At 38.7% G+C, this 23,291-nt stretch overlaps 1 protein-coding gene across 1 annotated transcript in view; it reads right to left on the bottom strand.

Moving 5' to 3' along the window:
- Positions 1-19,940, bottom strand: part of LOC125225088 (C-Maf-inducing protein-like) — a 104,801-nt gene extending 84,861 nt beyond the window's left edge. Inside the window, exon 1 of the mRNA XM_048128621.1 lies at positions 18,861-19,940. Coding sequence (XP_047984578.1) covers positions 18,861-19,502 — 642 coding nt within the window. The 5' untranslated portion in view covers positions 19,503-19,940. The remainder of the gene's footprint in view (positions 1-18,860) is intronic.
- Positions 19,941-23,291: the final 3,351 nt, after the last annotated feature.

Raw genomic sequence — 23,291 nt, 5'->3', positions numbered from 1 at the left:
TTCAAGTTGTATTTTTTTATGGCGAATCTACTACGAGTGCCCGCAAATAACCTAGGTATTATGATTAAGCAATATCTTCAGAAGGTAATCACAAAGTGGCAGCGTAAGGATCCGATCCCAAGTATTTTTTTCGGCCTTCGACATAGGACCATAAGTTGAGTTTTTAAAATTTTCAAGTTGTATTTTTTTATGGCGAAGCTACTACGAGTGCCCGCAAATGACCTGAGTATCTTGATTGAGCAACGTCTTCTGAAGGTATTCACAAAGTGGCATCGTAAGGATCCGATCCCAAGTATTTTTTTCGGCCTTCGACATAGGACCATAAGTTGAGTTTTTCAATTTTTTAATTTTTATTTTTTTATGGCGAATCTTCAGCGAGTGCCCGCAAACGACATGTGTATTATGATTGAGCAACGTCTTCTAAAGGTATTACAAAGTGGCATCGTAAGGATCCGATCCCAAGTATTTTTTCGGCCTTCGACATAGGACCATAAGTTGAGTTTATAAAATTTTCAAGTTGTATTTTTTTATGGCGAATCTACTACGAGTGCCCGCAAATGACCTATGTATCTTGATTCAGCAACGTCTTCTGAAGGTATTCACAAAGTGGGATCGTAAGGATCCGATCTCAAGTATTTTTTTCGGCCTTCGACATAGGACCATAAGTTGAGTTTTAAAAATTTTCAAGTTGTATTTTTTTATGGCGAATCTACTACGATTGCCCGCAAATAACCTAGGTATTATGATTAAGTAATATCTTCTGAAGGTAATCACAAAGTGGCAGCGTAAGGATCCGATCCCAAGTATTTTTTCGGCCTTCGACATAGGACCATAAGTTGAGTTTTTAAAATTTTCAAGTTGTATTTTTTTATGGCGAAGCTACTACGAGTGCCCGCAAATGACCTGAGTATCTTGATTGAGCAACGTCTTCTGAAGGTATTCACAAAGTGGCATCGTAAGGATCCGATCCCAAGTATTTTTTCGGCCTTCGACATAGGACCATAAGTTGAGTTTTACGATTTTTTAAGTTTTATTTTTTTATTGCGAATCTTCAGCGATTGCCCGCAAACGACATGTATATTATGATTGAGCAACGTCTTCTAAAGGTATTCACAAAGTGGCATCGTAAGGATCCGATCCCAAGTATTTTTTTCGGCCTTCGACATAGGACCATAAGTTGAGTTTTTAAAAATTTCAAGTTTTATTATTTTATGGTGAATCTTCTGCGAGTGCCCGCAAATGACCTATGTATCTTGATTCAGCAACGTCTTCTGAAGGTATTCACAAAGTGGAATCGTAAGGATCCGATCCCAAGTATTTTTTTCGGCCTTCGACATAGGACCATAAGTTGAGTTTTTAAAAATTTCATGTTTTATTATTTTATGGTGAATCTTCTGCGAGTGCCCGCAAATGACCTATGTATCTTGATTTAGCAACGTCTTCTGAAGGTATTCACAAAGTGGGATCGTAAGGATCCGATCCCAAGTATTTTTTTCGGCCTTCGATATAGGACCATAAGTTGAGTTTTTAAAAATTTCAAGTTTTATTATTTTATGGTGAATCTTCTGCGAGTGCCCGCAAATGACCTATGTATCTTGATTCAGCAACGTCTTTTGAAGGTATTCACAAAGTGGGATCGTAAGGATCCGATCCCAAGTATTTTTTTCGGCCTTCGACATAGGACCATAAGTTGAGTTTTTAAAATTTTCAAGTTGTATTTTTTTATGGCGAAGCTACTACGAGTGCCCGCAAATGACCTGAGTATCTTGATTGAGCAACGTCTTCTGAAGGTATTCACAAAGTGGCATCGTAAGGATCCGATCCCAAGTATTTTTTCGGCCTTCGACATAGGACCATAAGTTGAGTTTTACGATTTTTTAAGTTTTATTTTTTTATTGCGAATCTTCAGCGATTGCCCGCAAACGACATGTATATTATGATTGAGCAACGTCTTCTAAAGGTATTCACAAAGTGGCATCGTAAGGATCCGATCCCAAGTATTTTTTTCGGCCTTCGACATAGGACCATAAGTTGAGTTTTTAAAAATTTCAAGTTTTATTATTTTATGGTGAATCTTCTGCGAGTGCCCGCAAATGACCTATGTATCTTGATTCAGCAACGTCTTCTGAAGGTATTCACAAAGTGGAATCGTAAGGATCCGATCCCAAGTATTTTTTTCGGCCTTCGACATAGGACCATAAGTTGAGTTTTTAAAAATTTCATGTTTTATTATTTTATGGTGAATCTTCTGCGAGTGCCCGCAAATGACCTATGTATCTTGATTTAGCAACGTCTTCTGAAGGTATTCACAAAGTGGGATCGTAAGGATCCGATCCCAAGTATTTTTTTCGGCCTTCGATATAGGACCATAAGTTGAGTTTTTAAAAATTTCAAGTTTTATTATTTTATGGTGAATCTTCTGCGAGTGCCCGCAAATGACCTATGTATCTTGATTCAGCAACGTCTTCTGAAGGTATTCACAAGGTGGCATCGTAAGGATCCGATCCCAAGTATTTTTTGCGACCTTCGACATAGGACCATAAGTTGAGTTTTTCAATTTTTTAAATTTTATTTTTTTATGGCGAATCTACTACGAGTGCCCGCAAATGACCTGAGTATATTGATTGAGCAACGTCTTCTGAAGGTATTCACAAAGTGGCATCGTAAGGATCCGATCCCAAGTATTTTTTTCGGCCTTCGACATAGGACCATAAGTTGAGTTTTTAAAATTTTCAAGCTTTATTATTTTATGGTGAATCATCTGCGAGTGCCCGCAAATGACCAATGTATCTTGATTCAGCAACGTCTTCTGAAGGTATTCACAAAGTGGGATCGTAAGGATCCGATCCCAAGTATTTTTTTCGGCCTTCGACATAGGACCATAAGTTGAGTTTTTAAAATTTTCAAGTTGTATTTTTTTATGGCGAATCTACTACGAGTGCCCGCAAATGACCTGTGTATCTTGATTGAGCAACGTTTTCTGAAGGTATTCACAAAGTGGCATCGTAAGGATCCGATCCCAAGTATTTTTTTCGGCCTTCGACATAGGACCATAAGTTGAGTTTTTCAATTTTTTAAGTTTTATTTTTTTATGGGGAATCTTCAACGAGTGCCCGCAAATGACCTGAGTATCTTGATTGAGCAACGTCTTCTGAAGGTATTCACAAAGTGGCATCGTAAGGATCCGATCTCAAGTATTTTTTTCGGCCTTCGACATAGGACCATAATTTGAGTTTTTAAAAATTTCAAGTTTTATTATTTTATGGTGAATCTTCTGCGAGTGCCCGCAAATGACCTATGTATCTTGATTCAGCAACGTCTTTTGAAGGTATTCACAAAGTGGCATCGTAAGGATCCGATCCCAAGTATTTTTTTCGGCCTTCGACATAGGACCATAAGTTGAGTTTTTCAATTTTTTAAGTTTTATTTTTTTATGGCGAATCTTCAGCGAGTGCCCGCAAACGACATGTGTATTATGATTGAGCAACGTCTTCTGAAGGTATTCACAAAGTGGGATCGTAAGGATCCGATCCCAAGTAGTTTTTTCGGCCTTCGACGTAGGACCATAAGTTGAGTTTTTAAAATTTTCTAGTTGTATTTTTTTATGGCGAAGCTACTACGAGTGCCCGCAAATGACCTGAGTATCTTGACTGAGCAACGTCTTCTGAAGGTATTCACAAAGTGGCATCGTAAGGATCCGATCCCAAGTAGTTTTTCGGCCTTCGACATAGGACCATAAGTTGAGTTTTTAAAATTTTCAAGTTGTATTTTTTTATGGCGAAGCTACTACACGAGTGCCCGCAAATGACCTGAGTATCTTGATTAAGCAACGTCTTCTGAAGGTATTCGCAAAGTGGCATCGTAAGGATCCGATCCCAAGTATTTTTTCGGCCTTCGACATAGGACCATAAGTTGAGTTTTTAAAATTTTCAAGTTGTATTTTTTATGGCGAATCTACTACGAGTGCCCGCAAATGACCTGAGTATCTTGATTGAGCAACGTCTTCTAAAGGTACTCGCAAAGTGGCATCGTAAGGATCCGATCCCAAGTATTTTTTTCGGCCTTCGACATAGGACCATAAGTTGAGTTTTTAAAAATTTCAAGTTTTATTATTTTATGGTGAATCTTCTGCGAGTGCCCGCAAATGACCTATGTATCTTGATTCACCAACGTCTTCTGAAGGTATTCACAAAGTAGGATCGTAAGGATCCGATCCCAAGTATTTTTTTCGGCCTTCGACATAGGACCATAAGTTGAGTTTTTAAAATTTCAAGTTTTATTATTTTATGGTGAATCTTCTGCGAGTGCCCGCAAATGACCTATGTATCTCGATTCAGCAACGTCTTTTGAAGGTATTCACAAAGTGGGATCGTAAGGATCCGATCCCAAGTATTTTTTTCGGCCTTCGACATAGGACCATAAGTTGAGTTTTTAAAATTTTCAAGTTGTATTTTTTTATGGCGAATCTACTACGAGTGCCCGCAAATGACCTGAGTATCTTAATTGAGCAACGTCTTCTGAAGGTATTCACAAAGTGGGATCGTAAGGATCCGATCCCAAGTATTTTTTCGGCCTTCGACATAGGACCATAAGTTGAGTTTTTAAAATTTTCAAGTTGTATTTTTTTATGGCGAATCTACTACGAGTGCCCGCAAATGACCTGAGTATCTTAATTGAGCAACGTCTTCTGAAGGTAGTCACAAAGTGGCATCGTAAGGATCCGATCCCAAGTATTTTTTTCGGCCTTCGACATAGGACCATAAGTTGAGTTTTTCAATTTTTTAAATTTTATTTTTTTATGGCGAATCTTCTACGAGTGCCCGCAAATGACCTGAGTATCTTGATTGAGCAACGTCTTTTGAAGGTATTCACAAAGTGGCATCGTAAGGATCCGATCCCAAGTATTTTTTTCGGCCTTCGACGTAGGACCATAAGTTGAGTTCTTAAATTTTTTAAGTTTTATTTTTTTATGGTGAATCTTCTACGAGTGCCCGCCAATGACCTATGTATTATGATTGAGCAATGTCTTTAGAACGTATTCACAAAGTGGCATCGTAAGGATCCGATCCCAAGTATTTTTTTCGACCTTCGACATAGGACCATAAGTTGAGTTTTTCAATTTTTTAAGTTTTATTTTTTTATGGCGAATCTTCAACGAGTGCCCGCAAATGACCTGAGTATCTTGATTGAGCAACGTCTTCTGAAGGTATTCACAAAGTGGCATCGTAAGGATCCGATCCCAAGTATTTTTTTCGGCCTTCGACATAGGACCATAAGTTGAGTTTTTAAAATTTTCAAGTTGTATTTTTTTATGGCGAATCTACTACGAGTGCCCGCAAATGACCTATGTATCTTGATTTAGCAACGTCTTATGAAGGTATTCACAAAGTGGCATCGTAAGGATCCGATACCAAGTATTTTTTCGGCCTTCGACATCCTATGTTGAGTTTTGTCCATAAGTTGAGTTTTTCAATTTTTTAAGTTTTATTTTTTTATGGTGAATCTTCTGCGAGTGCCCGCAAATGACCTATGTATCTTGATTCACCAACGTCTTCTGAAGGTATTCACAAAGTAGGATCGTAAGGATCCGATCCCAAGTATTTTTTTCGGCCTTCGACATAGGACCATAAGTTGAGTTTTTAAATTTTTTAAGTTTTATTTTTGTATGGCGAATCTTCAGCGAGTGCCCGCAAACGACATGTGTATTATGATTGAGCAACGTCTTCTGAAGGTATTCACAAAGTGGCATCGTAAGGATCCGATCCCAAGTATTTTTTTCGGCCTTCGACATAGGACCATAAGTTGAGTTTTTAAAATTTTCAAGTTGTATTTTTTTATGGCGAATCTACTACGAGTGCCCGCAAATGACCTGAGTATCTTGATTGAGCAACGTCTTCTGAAGGTATTCACAAAGTGGCATCGTAAGGATCCGATCCCAAGTATTTTTTTCGGCCTTCGACATAGGACCATAAGTTGAGTTTTTAAAATTTTCAAGTTGTATTTTTTTATGGCGAATCTACTACGAGTGCCCGCAAATGACCTAAGTATCTTGATTGAGCAACGTCTTCTGAAGGTATTCACTAGGGTTTGCTCCCGGGAAATACCGGTACCGAAAGTACCGGGAATTCCCGGGATTTTTGGCCAAGCAAAGAACCGGGAAATCAACTTGAAAAATCCCGGTACTTTCGGTACTTTCGGGAAATATTTTTTAGTGACATTTTGTGCTACAAAATTTATTTATTTCTGTTTATATTATTTAAACAGTTAAAAAATAGACGTAGATACAGTAACTCGCTCTTAATCTCTATTTAATAGCGTATGGCAGTTGCAACCTGGCAGCTGTAGCCACCGCGATACCCTAGCTAGCCCCACTAGCCAGTTCAGTAGTCGAGTTTTGTATTTTTGTTGAAGGTTTGTTATATTAATTTGTGTATTTATTTTTCCTCTCTCAATCTCATAAATCTCATTTGACTCATTTCTCTGCATGTTATAAACCTGTGTACGATAGACTCAAAAACTACATACATACATTCATACAATCACGCCTGTATCCCATAAAGGGGTAGGCAGAGCACATGAAAGTATTAAAGCTTCAATGCCACTCTTGGCAAATAAGGGGTTGACAGAAATCGAAACTGTGACATTGCAGTGCTGGCAACCTGCAGCCTCTCGCCTACGCCACAATTTAACCCATATCCCACAGTCGCCTCAACTCAAAAACTACTAAACGTATATTTATGTGTTTTTCACCCATTTATTTATTTATTTATTACCTATGTATGAATAGAGTGATTCTTGAGGAGTGTTTAAGGTTTTCTTATTATAAATTGATTATTAAAATATGACTGTGTGTATAATTGTATATATGTGCTAAAAGTCGGTAAAAATCACGCTTCAATTGAAACCCTGCCTGTACGTACCGATCGACTTATAACAAAATAATGTATGGTGGAATTGTCGCTCTGACACATAAATGTAGGTCTAGAAAAAAAGTCGGCAATGGCTTATGTCTAACTTTTAATGATAACTGCTAAAAATAAACATGCTTAACTTTTAAAAAATGTTTACATATATTGTGATATTACGGTTAACCACCAAAAAATTCCAGAAAATTACTAATTTTCTCGAGAACGATCCCTCTGACTAGCAAAAAAATAGTGCACCATCTCAAATGTTTTGTTTCCCTTAGTTTACATTCTTTGATTTAAATTACATGTTTGGGGAATTTTGTGAGGTTTTACTGCCAGACCGACGAATCAATTATTATATTTCTTTAATAGTATTTGTCTTATTTCTTTTACTAAGCGATTAAACATCTCCCATCAGTAATGGCAGATCACTTAATCGGAGCAATGTATTGCAACGGTAACCATTGGTGCCTATGGTTGCCATAGTCGGGTTTAGGCGGAATTCTTCACGATTTTTTGTTGTTGTTGCACGGTATAATCTCACTATGAAAATGACTATGAAATAAAAAAAGGCACATAAAATAATACGCCGAGCGAAGCCGGTGCGGTTTGTTTATGGTAATATATTTATAAAGGATGTAAAATGCAAAAAAATATGTTGTTTTATTTGAAAAATCGAAAAAATTAGACCAGTCCCGAAAGTACCGAAAATCCCGGGAAATCCCGGTTCCATATTACTTCGGTACCGAAAATCCCGGTTCTTTAAAACAGTACCGGTACTGCAATCCCTAGTATTCACAAAGTGGCATCGTAAGGATCCGATCCCAAGTATTTTTTTCGGCCTTCGACATAGGACCATAAGTTGAGTTTTTAAAAATTTCATGTTTTATTATTTTATGGTGAATCTTCTGCGAGTGCCCGCAAATGACCTATGTGTCTTGATTCAGCAACGTCTTCTGAAGGTATTCACAAAGTGGTATCGTAAGGATCCGATCCCAAGTATTTTTTTCGGCCTTCGACATAGGACCATAAGTTGAGTTTTTAAAATTTTCAAGTTGTATATTTTTATGGCGAATCTACTACGAGTGCCTGCAAATAACCTAGGTATTATGATTAAGCAATATCTTCTGAAGGTAATCACAAAGTGGCAGCGTAAGGATCCGATCCAAAGTATTTTTTCGGCCTTCGACATAGGACCATAAGTTGAGTTTTTAAAAATTTCGAGTTTTACTATTTTATGGTGAATCTTCTGCGAGTGCCCGCAAATGACCTATGTATCTTGATTCAGCAACGTCTTCTGAAGGTATTCACAAAGTGGCATCGTAAGGATCCGATCCCAAGTATTTTTTTCGGCCTTCGACATAGGACCATAAGTTGAGTTTTTAAAATTTTCAAGTTGTATTTTTTTATGGCGAATCTACTACGAGTGCCCGCAAATAACCTAGGTATTATGATTAAGCAATATCTTCAGAAGGTAATCACAAAGTGGCAGCGTAAGGATCCGATCCCAAGTATTTTTTTCGGCCTTCGACATAGGACCATAAGTTGAGTTTTTAAAATTTTCAAGTTGTATTTTTTTATGGCGAAGCTACTACGAGTGCCCGCAAATGACCTGAGTATCTTGATTGAGCAACGTCTTCTGAAGGTATTCACAAAGTGGCATCGTAAGGATCCGATCCCAAGTATTTTTTTCGGCCTTCGACATAGGACCATAAGTTGAGTTTTTCAATTTTTTAATTTTTATTTTTTTATGGCGAATCTTCAGCGAGTGCCCGCAAACGACATGTGTATTATGATTGAGCAACGTCTTCTAAAGGTATTACAAAGTGGCATCGTAAGGATCCGATCCCAAGTATTTTTTCGGCCTTCGACATAGGACCATAAGTTGAGTTTATAAAATTTTCAAGTTGTATTTTTTTATGGCGAATCTACTACGAGTGCCCGCAAATGACCTATGTATCTTGATTCAGCAACGTCTTCTGAAGGTATTCACAAAGTGGGATCGTAAGGATCCGATCTCAAGTATTTTTTTCGGCCTTCGACATAGGACCATAAGTTGAGTTTTAAAAATTTTCAAGTTGTATTTTTTTATGGCGAATCTACTACGATTGCCCGCAAATAACCTAGGTATTATGATTAAGTAATATCTTCTGAAGGTAATCACAAAGTGGCAGCGTAAGGATCCGATCCCAAGTATTTTTTTCGGCCTTCGACATAGGACCATAAGTTGAGTTTTTAAAATTTTCAAGTTGTATTTTTTTATGGCGAAGCTACTACGAGTGCCCGCAAATGACCTGAGTATCTTGATTGAGCAACGTCTTCTGAAGGTATTCACAAAGTGGCATCGTAAGGATCCGATCCCAAGTATTTTTTCGGCCTTCGACATAGGACCATAAGTTGAGTTTTACGATTTTTTAAGTTTTATTTTTTTATTGCGAATCTTCAGCGATTGCCCGCAAACGACATGTATATTATGATTGAGCAACGTCTTCTAAAGGTATTCACAAAGTGGCATCGTAAGGATCCGATCCCAAGTATTTTTTTCGGCCTTCGACATAGGACCATAAGTTGAGTTTTTAAAAATTTCAAGTTTTATTATTTTATGGTGAATCTTCTGCGAGTGCCCGCAAATGACCTATGTATCTTGATTCAGCAACGTCTTCTGAAGGTATTCACAAAGTGGAATCGTAAGGATCCGATCCCAAGTATTTTTTTCGGCCTTCGACATAGGACCATAAGTTGAGTTTTTAAAAATTTCATGTTTTATTATTTTATGGTGAATCTTCTGCGAGTGCCCGCAAATGACCTATGTATCTTGATTTAGCAACGTCTTCTGAAGGTATTCACAAAGTGGGATCGTAAGGATCCGATCCCAAGTATTTTTTTCGGCCTTCGATATAGGACCATAAGTTGAGTTTTTAAAAATTTCAAGTTTTATTATTTTATGGTGAATCTTCTGCGAGTGCCCGCAAATGACCTATGTATCTTGATTCAGCAACGTCTTTTGAAGGTATTCACAAAGTGGGATCGTAAGGATCCGATCCCAAGTATTTTTTTCGGCCTTCGACATAGGACCATAAGTTGAGTTTTTAAAATTTTCAAGTTGTATTTTTTTATGACGAAGCTACTACGAGTGCCCGCAAATGACCTGAGTATCTTGATTGAGCAACGTCTTTTGAAGGTATTCACAAAGTGGCATCGTAAGGATCCGATCCCAAGTATTTTTTTCGGCCTTCGACATAGGACCATAAGTTGAGTTCTTAAATTTTTTAAGTTTTATTTTTTTATGGTGAATCTTCTACGAGTGCCCGCCAATGACCTATGTATTATGATTAAGCAATGTCTTTTGAACGTATTCACAAAGTGGCATCGTAAGGATCCGATCCCAAGTATTTTTTCGGCCTTCGACATAGGACCATAAGTTGAGTTTCTAAAATTTCAAGTTTTATTATTTTATGGTGAATCTTCTGCGAGTGCCCGCAAATGACCTATGTATCTTGATTCAGCAACGTCTTTTGAAGGTATTCACGAAGTGGGATTGTAAGGATCCGATCCCAAGTATTTTTTTCGGCCTTCGACATAGGACCATAAGTTGAGTTTTTAAAATTTTTAAGTTGTATTTTTTTATGGCGAATCTACTACGAGTGCCCGCAAATGACCTGAGTATCTTGATTGAGCAACGTCTTCTGAAGGTATTCACAAAGTGGCATCGTAAGGATCCGATCCCAAGTATTTTTTTCGACCTTCGACATAGGACCATAAGTTGAGTTTTTCAATTTTTTAAGTTTTATTTTTTTATGGCGAATCTTCAGCGAGTGCCCGCAAATGACCTGAATATCTTGATTGAGCGACGTCTTCTGAAGGTATTCACAAAGTGGCATCGTAAGGATCCGATCCCAAGTATTTTTTTCGGCCTTCGACATAAGACCATAAGTTGAGTTTTTCAATTTTTTAAGTTTTATTTTTTTATGGCGAATCTTCAGCGAGTGCCCGCAAACGACATGTGTATTATGATTGAGCAACGTCTTCTGAAGGTATTCAAAAAGTGGCATCGTAAGGATCCGATCCCAAGTATTTTTTTCGGCCTTCGACATAGGACCATAAGTTGAGTTTTTAAAATTTTCAAGTTGTATTTTTTTATGGCGAATCTACTACGAGTGCCCGCAAATGACCTGAGTATCTTGATTGAGCAACGTCTTTTGAAGGTATTCACACAGTGGGATCGTAAGGATCCGATCCCAAGTATTTTTTTCGGCCTTCGACATAGGACCATAAGTTGAGTTTATAAAATTTTCAAGTTGTATTTTTTTATGGCGAATCTACTACGAGTGCCCGCAAATAACCTAGGTATTATGATTAAGTAATATCTTCTGAAGGTAATCACAAAGTGGCATCGTAAGGATCCGATCCCAAGTATTTTTTCGGCCTTCGACATAGGACCATAAGTTGAGTTTATAAAATTTTCAAGTTGTATTTTTTTATGGCGAATCTACTACGAGTGCCCGCAAATAACCTAGGTATTATGATTAAGTAATATCTTCTGAAGGTAATCACAAAGTGGCAGCGTAAGGATCCGATCCCAAGTATTTTTTTCGGCCTTCGACATAGGACCATAAGTTGAGTTTTTAAAATTTTCAAGTTGTATTTTTTATGGCGAAGCTACTACGAGTGCCCGCAAATGACCTGAGTATCTTGATTGAGCAACGTCTTCTGAAGGTATTCACAAAGTGGCATCGTAAGGATCCGATCCCAAGTATTTTTTCGGCCTTCGACATAGGACCATAAGTTGAGTTTTACGATTTTTTAAGTTTTATTTTTTTATTGCGAATCTTCAGCGAGTTCCCGCAAACGACATGTGTATTATGATTGAGCAACGTCTTCTAAAGGTATTCACAAAGTGGCATCGTAAGGATCCGATCCCAAGTATTTTTTTCGGCCTTCGACATAGGACCATAAGTTTAGTTTTTAAAAATTTCAAGTTTTATTATTTTATGGTGAATCTTCTGCGAGTGCCCGCAAATGACCTATGTATCTTGATTCAGCAACGTCTTCTGAAGGTATTCACAAAGTGGAATCGTAAGGATCCGATCCCAAGTATTTTTTTCGGCCTTCGACATAGGACCATAAGTTGAGTTTTTAAAAATTTCATGTTTTATTATTTTATGGTGAATCTTCTGCGAGTGCCCGCAAATGACCTATGTATCTTGATTCAGCAACGTCTTCTGAAGGTATTCACAAAGTGGGATCGTAAGGATCCGATCCCAAGTATTTTTTTCGGCCTTCGACATAGGACCATAAGTTGAGTTTTTAAAATTTTCAAGTTGTATTTTTTTATGGCGAAGCTACTACGAGTGCCCGCAAATGACCTGAGTATCTTGATTGAGCAACGTCTTTTGAAGGTATTCACAAAGTGGCATCGTAAGGATCCGATCCCAAGTATTTTTTTCGGCCTTCGACATAGGACCATAAGTTGAGTTCTTAAATTTTTTAAGTTTTATTTTTTTATGGTGAATCTTCTACGAGTGCCCGCCAATGACCTATGTATTATGATTAAGCAATGTCTTTTGAACGTATTCACAAAGTGGCATCGTAAGGATCCGATCCCAAGTATTTTTTTCGGCCTTCGACATAGGACCATAAGTTGAGTTTCTAAAATTTCAAGTTTTATTATTTTATGGTGAATTTTCTGCGAGTGCCCGCAAATGACCTATGTATCTTGATTCAGCAACGTCTTTTGAAGGTATTCACGAAGTGGGATCGTAAGGATCCGTACCCAAGTATTTTTTTCGGCCTTCGACATAGGACCATAAGTTGAGTTTTTAAAATTTTCAAGTCGTATTTTTTTATGGCGAATCTACTACGAGTGCCCGCAAATGACCTGAGTATCTTGATTGAGCAACGTCTTCTGAAGGTATTCACAAAGTGGCATCGTAAGGATCCGATCCCAAGTATTTTTTTCGGCCTTCGACATAGGACCATAAGTTGAGTTTTTCAATTTTTTAAGTTTTATTTTTTTATGGCGAATCTTCAGCGAGTGCCCGCAAATGACCTGAATATCTTGATTGAGCAACGTTTTCTGAAGGTATTCACAAAGTGGGATCGTAAGGATCCGATCCCAAGTATTTTTTTCGGCCTTCGACATAGGACCATAAGTTGAGTTTTTAAAATTTTCAAGTCGTATTTTTTTATGGCGAATCTACTACGAGTGCCCGCAAATGACCTGAGTATCTTGATTGAGCAACGTCTTCTGAAGGTATTCACAAAGTGGCATCGTAAGGATCCGATCCCAAGTATTTTTTTCGGCCTTCGACATAGGACCATAAGTTGAGTTTTTCAATTTTTTAAGTTTTATTTTTTTATGGCGAATCTTCAGCGAGTGCCCGCAAATGACCTGAATATCTTGATTGAGCAACGTTTTCTGAAGGTATTCACAAAGTGGGATCGTAAGGATCCGATCCCAAGTATTTTTTTCGGCCTTCGACATAGGACCATAAGTTGAGTTTTTAAAAATTTCAAGTTTTATTATTTTATGGTGAATCTTCTGCGAGTGCCCGCAAATGACCTATGTATCTTGATTCAGCAACGTCTTTTGAAGGTATTCACAAAGTGGGATCGTAAGGATCCGATCCCAAGTATTTTTTTCGGCCTTCGACATAGGACCATAAGTTGAGTTTTTAAAATTTTCAAGTTGTATTTTTTTATGGCGAAGCTACTACGAGTGCCCGCAAATGACCTGAGTATCTTGATTGAGCAACGTCTTTTGAAGGTATTCACAAAGTGGCATCGTAAGGATCCGATCCCAAGTATTTTTTTCGGCCTTCGACATAGGACCATAAGTTGAGTTCTTAAATTTTTTAAGTTTTATTTTTTTATGGTGAATCTTCTACGAGTGCCCGCCAATGACCTATGTATTATGATTAAGCAATGTCTTTTGAACGTATTCACAAAGTGGCATCGTAAGGATCCGATCCCAAGTATTTTTTCGGCCTTCGACATAGGACCATAAGTTGAGTTTCTAAAATTTCAAGTTTTATTATTTTATGGTGAATCTTCTGCGAGTGCCCGCAAATGACCTATGTATCTTGATTCAGCAACGTCTTTTGAAGGTATTCACGAAGTGGGATCGTAAGGATCCGATCCCAAGTATTTTTTTCGGCCTTCGACATAGGACCATAAGTTGAGTTTTTAAAATTTTCAAGTTGTATTTTTTTATGGCGAATCTACTACGAGTGCCCGCAAATGACCTGAGTATCTTGATTGAGCAACGTCTTCTGAAGGTATTCACAAAGTGGCATCGTAAGGATCCGATCCCAAGTATTTTTTTCGGCCTTCGACATAGGACCATAAGTTGAGTTTTTCAATTTTTTAAGTTTTATTTTTTTATGGCGAATCTTCAGCGAGTGCCCGCAAATGACCTGAATATCTTGATTGAGCAACGTCTTCTGAAGGTATTCACAAAGTGGCATCGTAAGGATCCGATCCCAAGTATTTTTTTCGGCCTTCGACATAGGACCATAAGTTGAGTTTTTCAATTTTTTAAGTTTTATTTTTTTATGGCGAATCTTCAGCGAGTGCCCGCAAATGACCTGAATATCTTGATTGAGCAACGTTTTCTGAAGGTATTCACAAAGTGGGATCGTAAGGATCCGATCCCAAGTATTTTTTTCGGCCTTCGACATAGGACCATAAGTTGAGTTTTTAAAAATTTCAAGTTTTATTATTTTATGGTGAATCTTCTGCGAGTGCCCGCAAATGACCTATGTATCTTGATTCAGCAACGTCTTTTGAAGGTATTCACAAAGTGGGATCGTAAGGATCCGATCCCAAGTATTTTTTTCGGCCTTCGACATAGGACCATAAGTTGAGTTTTTAAAATTTTCAAGTTGTATTTTTTTATGGCGAAGCTACTACGAGTGCCCGCAAATGACCTGAGTATCTTGATTGAGCAACGTCTTTTGAAGGTATTCACAAAGTGGCATCGTAAGGATCCGATCCCAAGTATTTTTTTCGGCCTTCGACATAGGACCATAAGTTGAGTTCTTAAATTTTTTAAGTTTTATTTTTTTATGGTGAATCTTCTACGAGTGCCCGCCAATGACCTATGTATTATGATTAAGCAATGTCTTTTGAACGTATTCACAAAGTGGCATCGTAAGGATCCGATCCCAAGTATTTTTTTCGGCCTTCGACATAGGACCATAAGTTGAGTTTCTAAAATTTCAAGTTTTATTATTTTATGGTGAATCTTCTGCGAGTGCCCGCAAATGACCTATGTATCTTGATTCAGCAACGTCTTTTGAAGGTATTCACGAAGTGGGATCGTAAGGATCCGATCCCAAGTATTTTTTTCGGCCTTCGACATAGGACCATAAGTTGAGTTTTTAAAATTTTCAAGTTGTATTTTTTTATGGCGAATCTACTACGAGTGCCCGCAAATGACCTGAGTATCTTGATTGAGCAACGTCTTCTGAAGGTATTCACAAAGTGGCATCGTAAGGATCCGATCCCAAGTATTTTTTTCGGCCTTCGACATAGGACCATAAGTTGAGTTTTTCAATTTTTTAAGTTTTATTTTTTTATGGCGAATCTTCAGCGAGTGCCCGCAAATGACCTGAATATCTTGATTGAGCAACGTCTTCTGAAGGTATTCACAAAGTGGCATCGTAAGGATCCGATCCCAAGTATTTTTTTCGGCCTTCGACATAGGACCATAAGTTGAGTTTTTCAATTTTTTAAGTTTTATTTTTTTATGGCGAATCTTCAGCGAGTGCCCGCAAACGACATGTGTATTATGATTGAGCAACGTCTTCTGAAGGTATTCACAAAGTGGCATCGTAAGGATCCGATCCCAAGTATTTTTTTCGGCCTTCGACATAGGACCATAAGTTGAGTTCTTAAATTTTTTAAGTTTTATTTTTTTATGGTGAATCTTCTACGAGTGCCCGCCAATGACCTATGTATTATGATTAAGCAATGTCTTTTGAACGTATTCACAAAGTGGCATCGTAAGGATCCGATCCCAAGTATTTTTTTCGGCCTTCGACATAGGACCATAAGTTGAGTTTTTAAAATTTCAAGTTTTATTATTTTATGGTGAATCTTCTGCGAGTGCCCGCAAATGACCTATGTATCTTGATTCAGCAACGTCTTTTGAAGGTATTCACGAAGTGGGATCGTAAGGATCCGATCCCAAGTATTTTTTTCGGCCTTCGACATAGGACCATAAGTTGAGTTTTTAAAATTTTCAAGTTGTATTTTTTTATGGCGAATCTACTACGAGTGCCCGCAAATGACCTGAGTATCTTGATTGAGCAACGTCTTCTGAAGGTATTCACAAAGTGGCATCGTAAGGATCCGATCCCAAGTATTTTTTTCGGCCTTCGACATAGGACCATAAGTTGAGTTTTTCAATTTTTTAAGTTTTATTTTTTTATGGCGAATCTTCAGCGAGTGCCCGCAAATGACCTGAATATCTTGATTGAGCAACGTCTTCTGAAGGTATTCACAAAGTGGCATCGTAAGGATCCGATCCCAAGTATTTTTTTCGGCCTTCGACATAGGACCATAAGTTGAGTTTTTCAATTTTTTAAGTTTTATTTTTTTATGGCGAATCTTCAGCGAGTGCCCGCAAACGACATATGTATTATGATTGAGCAACGTCTTTTTAAGGTATTCACAAAGTGGCATCGTAAGGATCCGATCCCAAGTATTTTTTTCGGCCTTCGACATAGGACCATAAGTTGAGTTCTTAAATTTTTTAAGTTTTATTTTTTTATGGTGAATCTTCTACGAGTGCCCGCCAATGACCTATGTATTATGATTAAGCAATGTCTTTTGAACGTATTCACAAAGTGGCATCGTAAGGATCCGATCCCAAGTATTTTTTTCGGCCTTCGACATAGGACCATAACTTGAGTTTTCAAAATTTTCAAGTTTTATGCTTTTATGGCGAATCTTCTACGAGTGCCCGCAAGTGACCTGTGTATCTTGATTGAGCAACGTCTTTTGAACGTATTCACACAGTGGCATCGTAAGAATCCGATCCCAAGTATTTTTTTCGACCTTCGATATAGGACCATAAGTTGAGTTTTTAAAATTTTTAAGTTTTATTTTTTTTTGACGAATCTTCTATGAGTGAAAAATTTATGTTTTTATTGGATCGTAATGATTTCACATACTAAACGTCGTGAACTAACGATGAACTAACAAATCCATATCGATTTTGCACGATAGAAGCCATAAAAACAGTTCACTGCTGCAACCTATGTTTTGGGTTCCCCCATTTAAATGAATAATGCGTAGTGGTGTTGCACTTAGGATCCTAACGATTTTATATACTGAACTAACGTCAACTAACGATCATCTTTCGATTCTAATTGACAGAAATAGTAAAATCGAGTTTGGGGCGGTGTAGCCTGAAGTTGGCCGCCCCACTTCATTTAAAAAAAAAAAAAAATACTTCTAATCGGATCCTAACGATTTTATATACTGAACTAACGTCAACTAACGATCATCTTTCGATTCTAATTGACAGAAATAGTAAAATCGAGTTTGGGGCGGTGTAGCCTGAAGTTGGCCGCCCCACTTCATTTAAAAAAAATACTTCTAATCGGATCCTAACGATTTTATATACTGAACTAACGTCAACTAACGATCATCTTTCGATTCTAATTGACAGAAATAGTAAAATCGAGTTTGGGGCGGTGTAGCCTGAAGTTGGCCGCCCCACTTCATAAAAAAAAAAAATACTTCTAATCGGATCCTAACGATTTTATATACTGAACTAACGTCTACTAACGATTATCTTTCGAATTCAATTGACAGAAATCGTAAAATCGAGTTTGGGGCGGTAGCGTGAAGTTGGCCGCCCCACTTCATTTAAAAAAAAATACTTCTAATCGGATCCTAACGATTTTATATACTGAACTAACGTCTACTAACGATTATCTTTCGAATTCAATTGACAGAAATCGTAAAATCGAATTTGGGGCGGTAGCGTGAAGTTGGCCGCCCCACTTCATTTAAAAAAAAAATACTTCTAATCGGATCCTAACGATTTTATATACTGAACTAACGTCTATTAACGATTATCTTTCGATTCCAATTGACAAAAACCGTAAAATCAGTTTTGGGGCGGTAGCGTGAAGTTGGCCCCCTCCATTTTGTTTTTTAAAAAAAGTGATGTTGTTATCGGATCCTAACGATTTCACATACTGAACTAACGTGAACTAACGATGAACTAACGATATAGATATGTAATTTGCGGGCACTCGATATGGGGCGGTCAACTTCACGGAGGTTAAACTGCAAAGTGACTTGAGATTCGAACGTCATTGTTCACTACGGTTAAGTTTACAATGTAAAGATAATTGATAACTATCTACAAAATTATGCGGAGGATGGTAATTACATAATTAAGCACGTCTACCTCTACTGTCTACTAACTAGGCTAAAGTCAGCCATACTGTCGTGGGACTCATGGGTCATGCTAGGGTGCGAGCTCGAGCTACTTGATGAACGATCATTACTTATTCAGTGAATAACCACATAGTATAGTCACGAACTTTAATTGTTGATCCACTTCTAGCTCATTTTATACTGGAACGTATAGCTTAGCTTAACTATGCTTAACTCTGAAATGTCCAGTATAAAAATAAGCAATACAAAACAAGGAAGAAACACGAACAAAGGTAAACAACAGGCGGTCTTATCGCTAAAGAGCGATTTCTTCCAGACAACCTTAAGGTAGCGGAAATCCGTTCGAAGAAATAAACTTATCGCACAATATAGGCAAAAAAAATAAAATATTATACATAAACATACATATATAAAGATAAATAACTAAATGACACATATAACAACAACTAGTAGGGCTCTTCAACAATTAAAGTTCGTGGTCAGTGTCTCGTTTGCAGTCAATGGGTGAAATTATTGGCTATCAATTTGACTTACAAAGTACTCGGCAGAACTCTGGTCAGCCAGCGATGGTGAGAACAAGCAGCCAGGCGAAGGAGGTGCGGTGGCGGCCGGCGGCGGCGGCGCCAGCGAGAGCAGCTCGCCGGCCGACGCCGACATGCTGCCCGCCACCGCCAGGCTCCGCAGCCGGTCCGCCAGATCCGTGTGCCCCCCATTACACGACTTGCTACCCTTCCTATCCTCACTACCACACAGATTGTCAATGATTCTAGGCCGCCTCAACTTCCGCGAGGCGGCGCGCCACCGCCTGAGCCGGCAGGCTGCATTGTTAAGCACCTCCTCTGTTTCTCTGCACGCGGGACGCTCCTCATCCGATTGCGTCACATCTTCAGATTCAATCGGCTCATCTATAAACGGTAGCCCGTGCTCCAGGGCCATAGGCGAAGGCTCGCCCTCACTATCACTAATGACTGCATTTGACGATCCCGAGAGAAAATCCCTTAAAGCGAAAGCGAGACGCTGGTCGGTATTCAGTCCCTCGGGAACGCTGTCGGAGCCTCGATCGGTGGGCACAAATCTACTTTCCCCATTCGTTTTTTCCTCGCTTAGCTCATTTTTCAAGGTGTTTTTCTCGTTGGAATTGAGATCCACGTTAATTTCTTGACTAAATGAAGGCATTTTTAAAGGCAACAAGTTGAACTACCCGTCAAATCTCTTACTATAGAATACAATGCTTCGATTACGTCCTGCAGATTGGAACAGGTCCTTTAATGAGCTGAAGCTCAAGCTCTGGATTGTGTAAACAAAAACAAATCGAAACGACAGATGCGCACATTTTTATCAGGACAGGATGAGTATACACTTACACTTCGATATTGTATTTCGACTACTTAACAATCGGTTAACTATATAAACCTAATATTCCGAACGCGTTCACTCACTGTATAAAATACTATCGCAAGAGTCCCCCAGAATAAATAGCACAAATCAGTCATGATCCGATCCGAACACGCGATAACGATATCTTTCGAGTCAAGTGGGTGCACGCTCAACCTCTAAATACAAGCAGAGTGCGCAAACTGAGCTCTGCTGTCTACTGGCTGCGCCTGTCGCCGTAAGCTGTACATATACGTAACGTTCTCGTTTGTAGTCTTGTTGTTTGTATTGACGTCCCTATGGCCGGCGCTCGGCGTGCGCGAAAGCGGCGCCCGACGAGTTTGTGAATGGCGCCATCTATATCGGTACTTCGGTCCCTCGCTCGTAATCTAGCGGGCTGATTGAGCTGCCCTCAATGCTGGTGCGACGAAATTTTCTAATTCAACTTTGCCCGTAGTTATGATGTTAGCTTCGTAGTGCTTTATTCTGACGATAGATGGCATTCAACCATGGTCTCTTTTTCAAGCTAATTTATTTTTCTTTATATATGTACATATAACATGTATCTATATCGTCTAATCACTGTCTAGGTACCCTAAGTGCGTTTTCACATTATCCGATCTGATATCGGATGTCGGACCGATATCCCATACATTACAGGCGCCATATTGGATGTTTTCTACTGAAATCCTTCCGACATCCGATATCGGATCGGATAATGTGAAAACGGCCTAATGTTACCAATTTACTTATAAGGGACAAAGTTATTCATAATATTGAACCACGAGTGTAGTATAGTGAGCCTCGCTCGCTACGCTCGTGGTTCGAAAAGTGGCATGTTGAGTGTTACGAGGATTTCAAGACACGAAGGTTAAACAAATTGTGTTACCGAATAGACCGAAGTAGGTGTTTTCTATATATAAATAGATATATAAGTATGTATGTATATTATAATTATGTACCTACCTATACATATTTATATCTCTTTGTCTGAGTACCCACAACACAAGTCACAAACCTTCTTTAGCTTACGTACTCAGTTAATCTGTGTAAGAATGTCCTATAAGTATATGTATTTATTGAATACTGAACTTATCTGTAATTTTGTTTTCCCCTCACTAGCTCGGAAACACGTGTTTTGTCCTTTAATACCAGCGGGTAAAAACGCATTTTATCCACTAGTGGGTAAAGTAATTTGACCTTGAATAAAGTCAAATTAACTGCTTTAAAATTGATAAAAGTAGGTGAATCTAGTAATAAAGATGATTTACCACCTGTGGAACTACTGGAAGCAGTGATAAACGCATTTTTGCGTTGTAGTTTCCTCGCTATTGTGAGGGGAAAAGTTTTGTGTTACACTCACTGCAAATGTATTTTACTTCTCGTGTGTTAAAAAAACTCGCAAGTTCAGGATTCTATTCTCGAACCACTCGCTTCGCTCGTGGTTCAACTTTAGAATCCTTTCACTTGCTCGTTTTTCAATTCCACACTCGGCGTTAAAATATAACTTTGCCCCCTTGTATAACAAATAACTATTAGATGTTTTAGATGGAATATTTCTTTTCTGAGGCTTTTACCTGCCCCTGTTCATGAATAATAAATAATATAAATATAGTTATTACGTTTAAAATGCTATTTAAATTGACCATTTTAATTTTTTTAATGTCGAAAATGGGTTTCCCAACAAAGTGTTAAGGTAAATTACATGAAACTCCTCTGTACAGTAGGTACACGTGAACGAGACTCAGTTTAGATCTCAGTAATCGCTGCGATTACAATTCTATAATAATTTATACAGTGTGCGCTGTGCGTAGCCGAATGCACAAACGCTCACTATAATATCTCTTTCGTAGCTATCTATCTCTATCGCTCTTATCTTACGTATTGCCGCGACAGAGCCAGACTACCTTCCTGCGGCGTTTCGGTGCCATTCGGCTACGGGGACAGTTCACAGTTCACACCATTCGTGATTACTTATTTTGGCCACGACATGGTTGGGTGACTGTAGCTAAATTCATGGTTATTCAGCGCGAAGTGCCCTACCATTTTACCATTTTAGGAGTCCGCAATCGAAGGGTGTCAATGTCAACTCAACTGCTATGCTACTAGAAGGCTTTGCTGTTGGCTCGTGCCCATCGGCATAGGTTGCGGTAGGTAGAATTGCTTAATAATGCAATTTTTTACATCATTTGCCTAAAGCTGATTGAATTGTTGTCGAAGATATAGGTAGCTAGTATAGCTTACTTTTACCTCTGTAGCGTATAAGCTCAATCCATCCTCAAGTAGGAGGTAGGGCATAGCGAATGATATTCCGCTTTGTGTGGTAGGGCACAGACCAATATTGTATTTTTTATGTAATCAACCTTAAAGCAGAATGGATTTCACTAAATGCACAGCGGATATCGTCTCGCTCGAATCTAGAGCAGAGCCCAACTAGGGAAGTACCTCCGCCTTACAGAAGACCGCAGCCAAATATCACTAGACCCTACTCATAGTGTTGTGTTCCTGCCGGTGAGTAAGGCTGCCAGAGCTCAACGAGGGTGCGGTGTGCTGATGACGGGAGGACTTACGGAACTAACTTGTTCCGTCTATTGTCCTTTGAGTCGTCGGCAACCCGAACCCTCCTTGGAACTTGTACACTCCTTTTTGCTGTGTACTTAACACAGCAAAAGGGAGTGTACAAGTTTCTAATGGGGTGGCAACGCGCATGTGACACTATTTGAGTTGCAGGCGTCCATAGGTTACGGTGACCGCTTTATATCAGGCGGACCATATACTTGTTTGCCACCGACGTAGTATACTACTAAAAAAAAAAAAATAAGCAAAAGGGAATATAAATATCTTTGCGACACCTACCTGTGTCGCTTATCTTCAAATTTGGGTAAATCCATTCTGCTTTAAGGTTGATTATCTTTCAGATCAATATTGTATTTTTTATGTAATCAACCTTAAAGCAGAATGGATTTACTCAAATTTGAAGTTAAGCGACACACCTATAGATGTCTGAGATCGTAAGTTGCATGTCAAATTGTGAACCTACCTCTAAGGATCGTGATGAACATCCAGCACTTAATTTTACGTCATAGTTATGAGTGTTATAACACTTGCTCTACAAAAGGTGAATAGGATTACAAAATGTAAAACAAATTAGTTATTCACATTTTGTAAATTGCAACAATTTGTCGCTATGTGATCAAGCGCATTACACCATGAAGGCTACAATTGTTAGGGGAATACCATCAATTGCACCCGGTTAAGGACATATTTAATGCTCACTCATCACCATCTCCGATTTCATACCTGACCATCAGTCGCAGACCATCTACTGTGCGGTTCGCACTCCTGTTAACAATCATAATTTAACTGGACAAAATGTGTTTGTGGCTTTTGACTGCATGTTTGGGTATGTTGCCCACTAACTCGCCCCCTACAAATGTCGTTGTTATAGGAGTTCCGACTCCCATAATCGTGCCTACAACGACGACAGCGGCGACCACAGCGACCTCTCCGCCATCGCCTACCATCGGCCCGCCCACCATCGTTCCTACACGTCCAACGGCACCAACAGGTGGAGTACTTTTACCTGTCGTT

The sequence above is a fragment of the Leguminivora glycinivorella genome, chromosome 4, assembly GCF_023078275.1.
Source record: "Leguminivora glycinivorella isolate SPB_JAAS2020 chromosome 4, LegGlyc_1.1, whole genome shotgun sequence".
Classification (NCBI taxonomy): domain Eukaryota; kingdom Metazoa; phylum Arthropoda; class Insecta; order Lepidoptera; family Tortricidae; genus Leguminivora; species Leguminivora glycinivorella.
The sequence above is the reverse complement of the archived record's forward strand: the minus strand, read 5'-3'. Positions and strand labels throughout refer to the sequence as shown.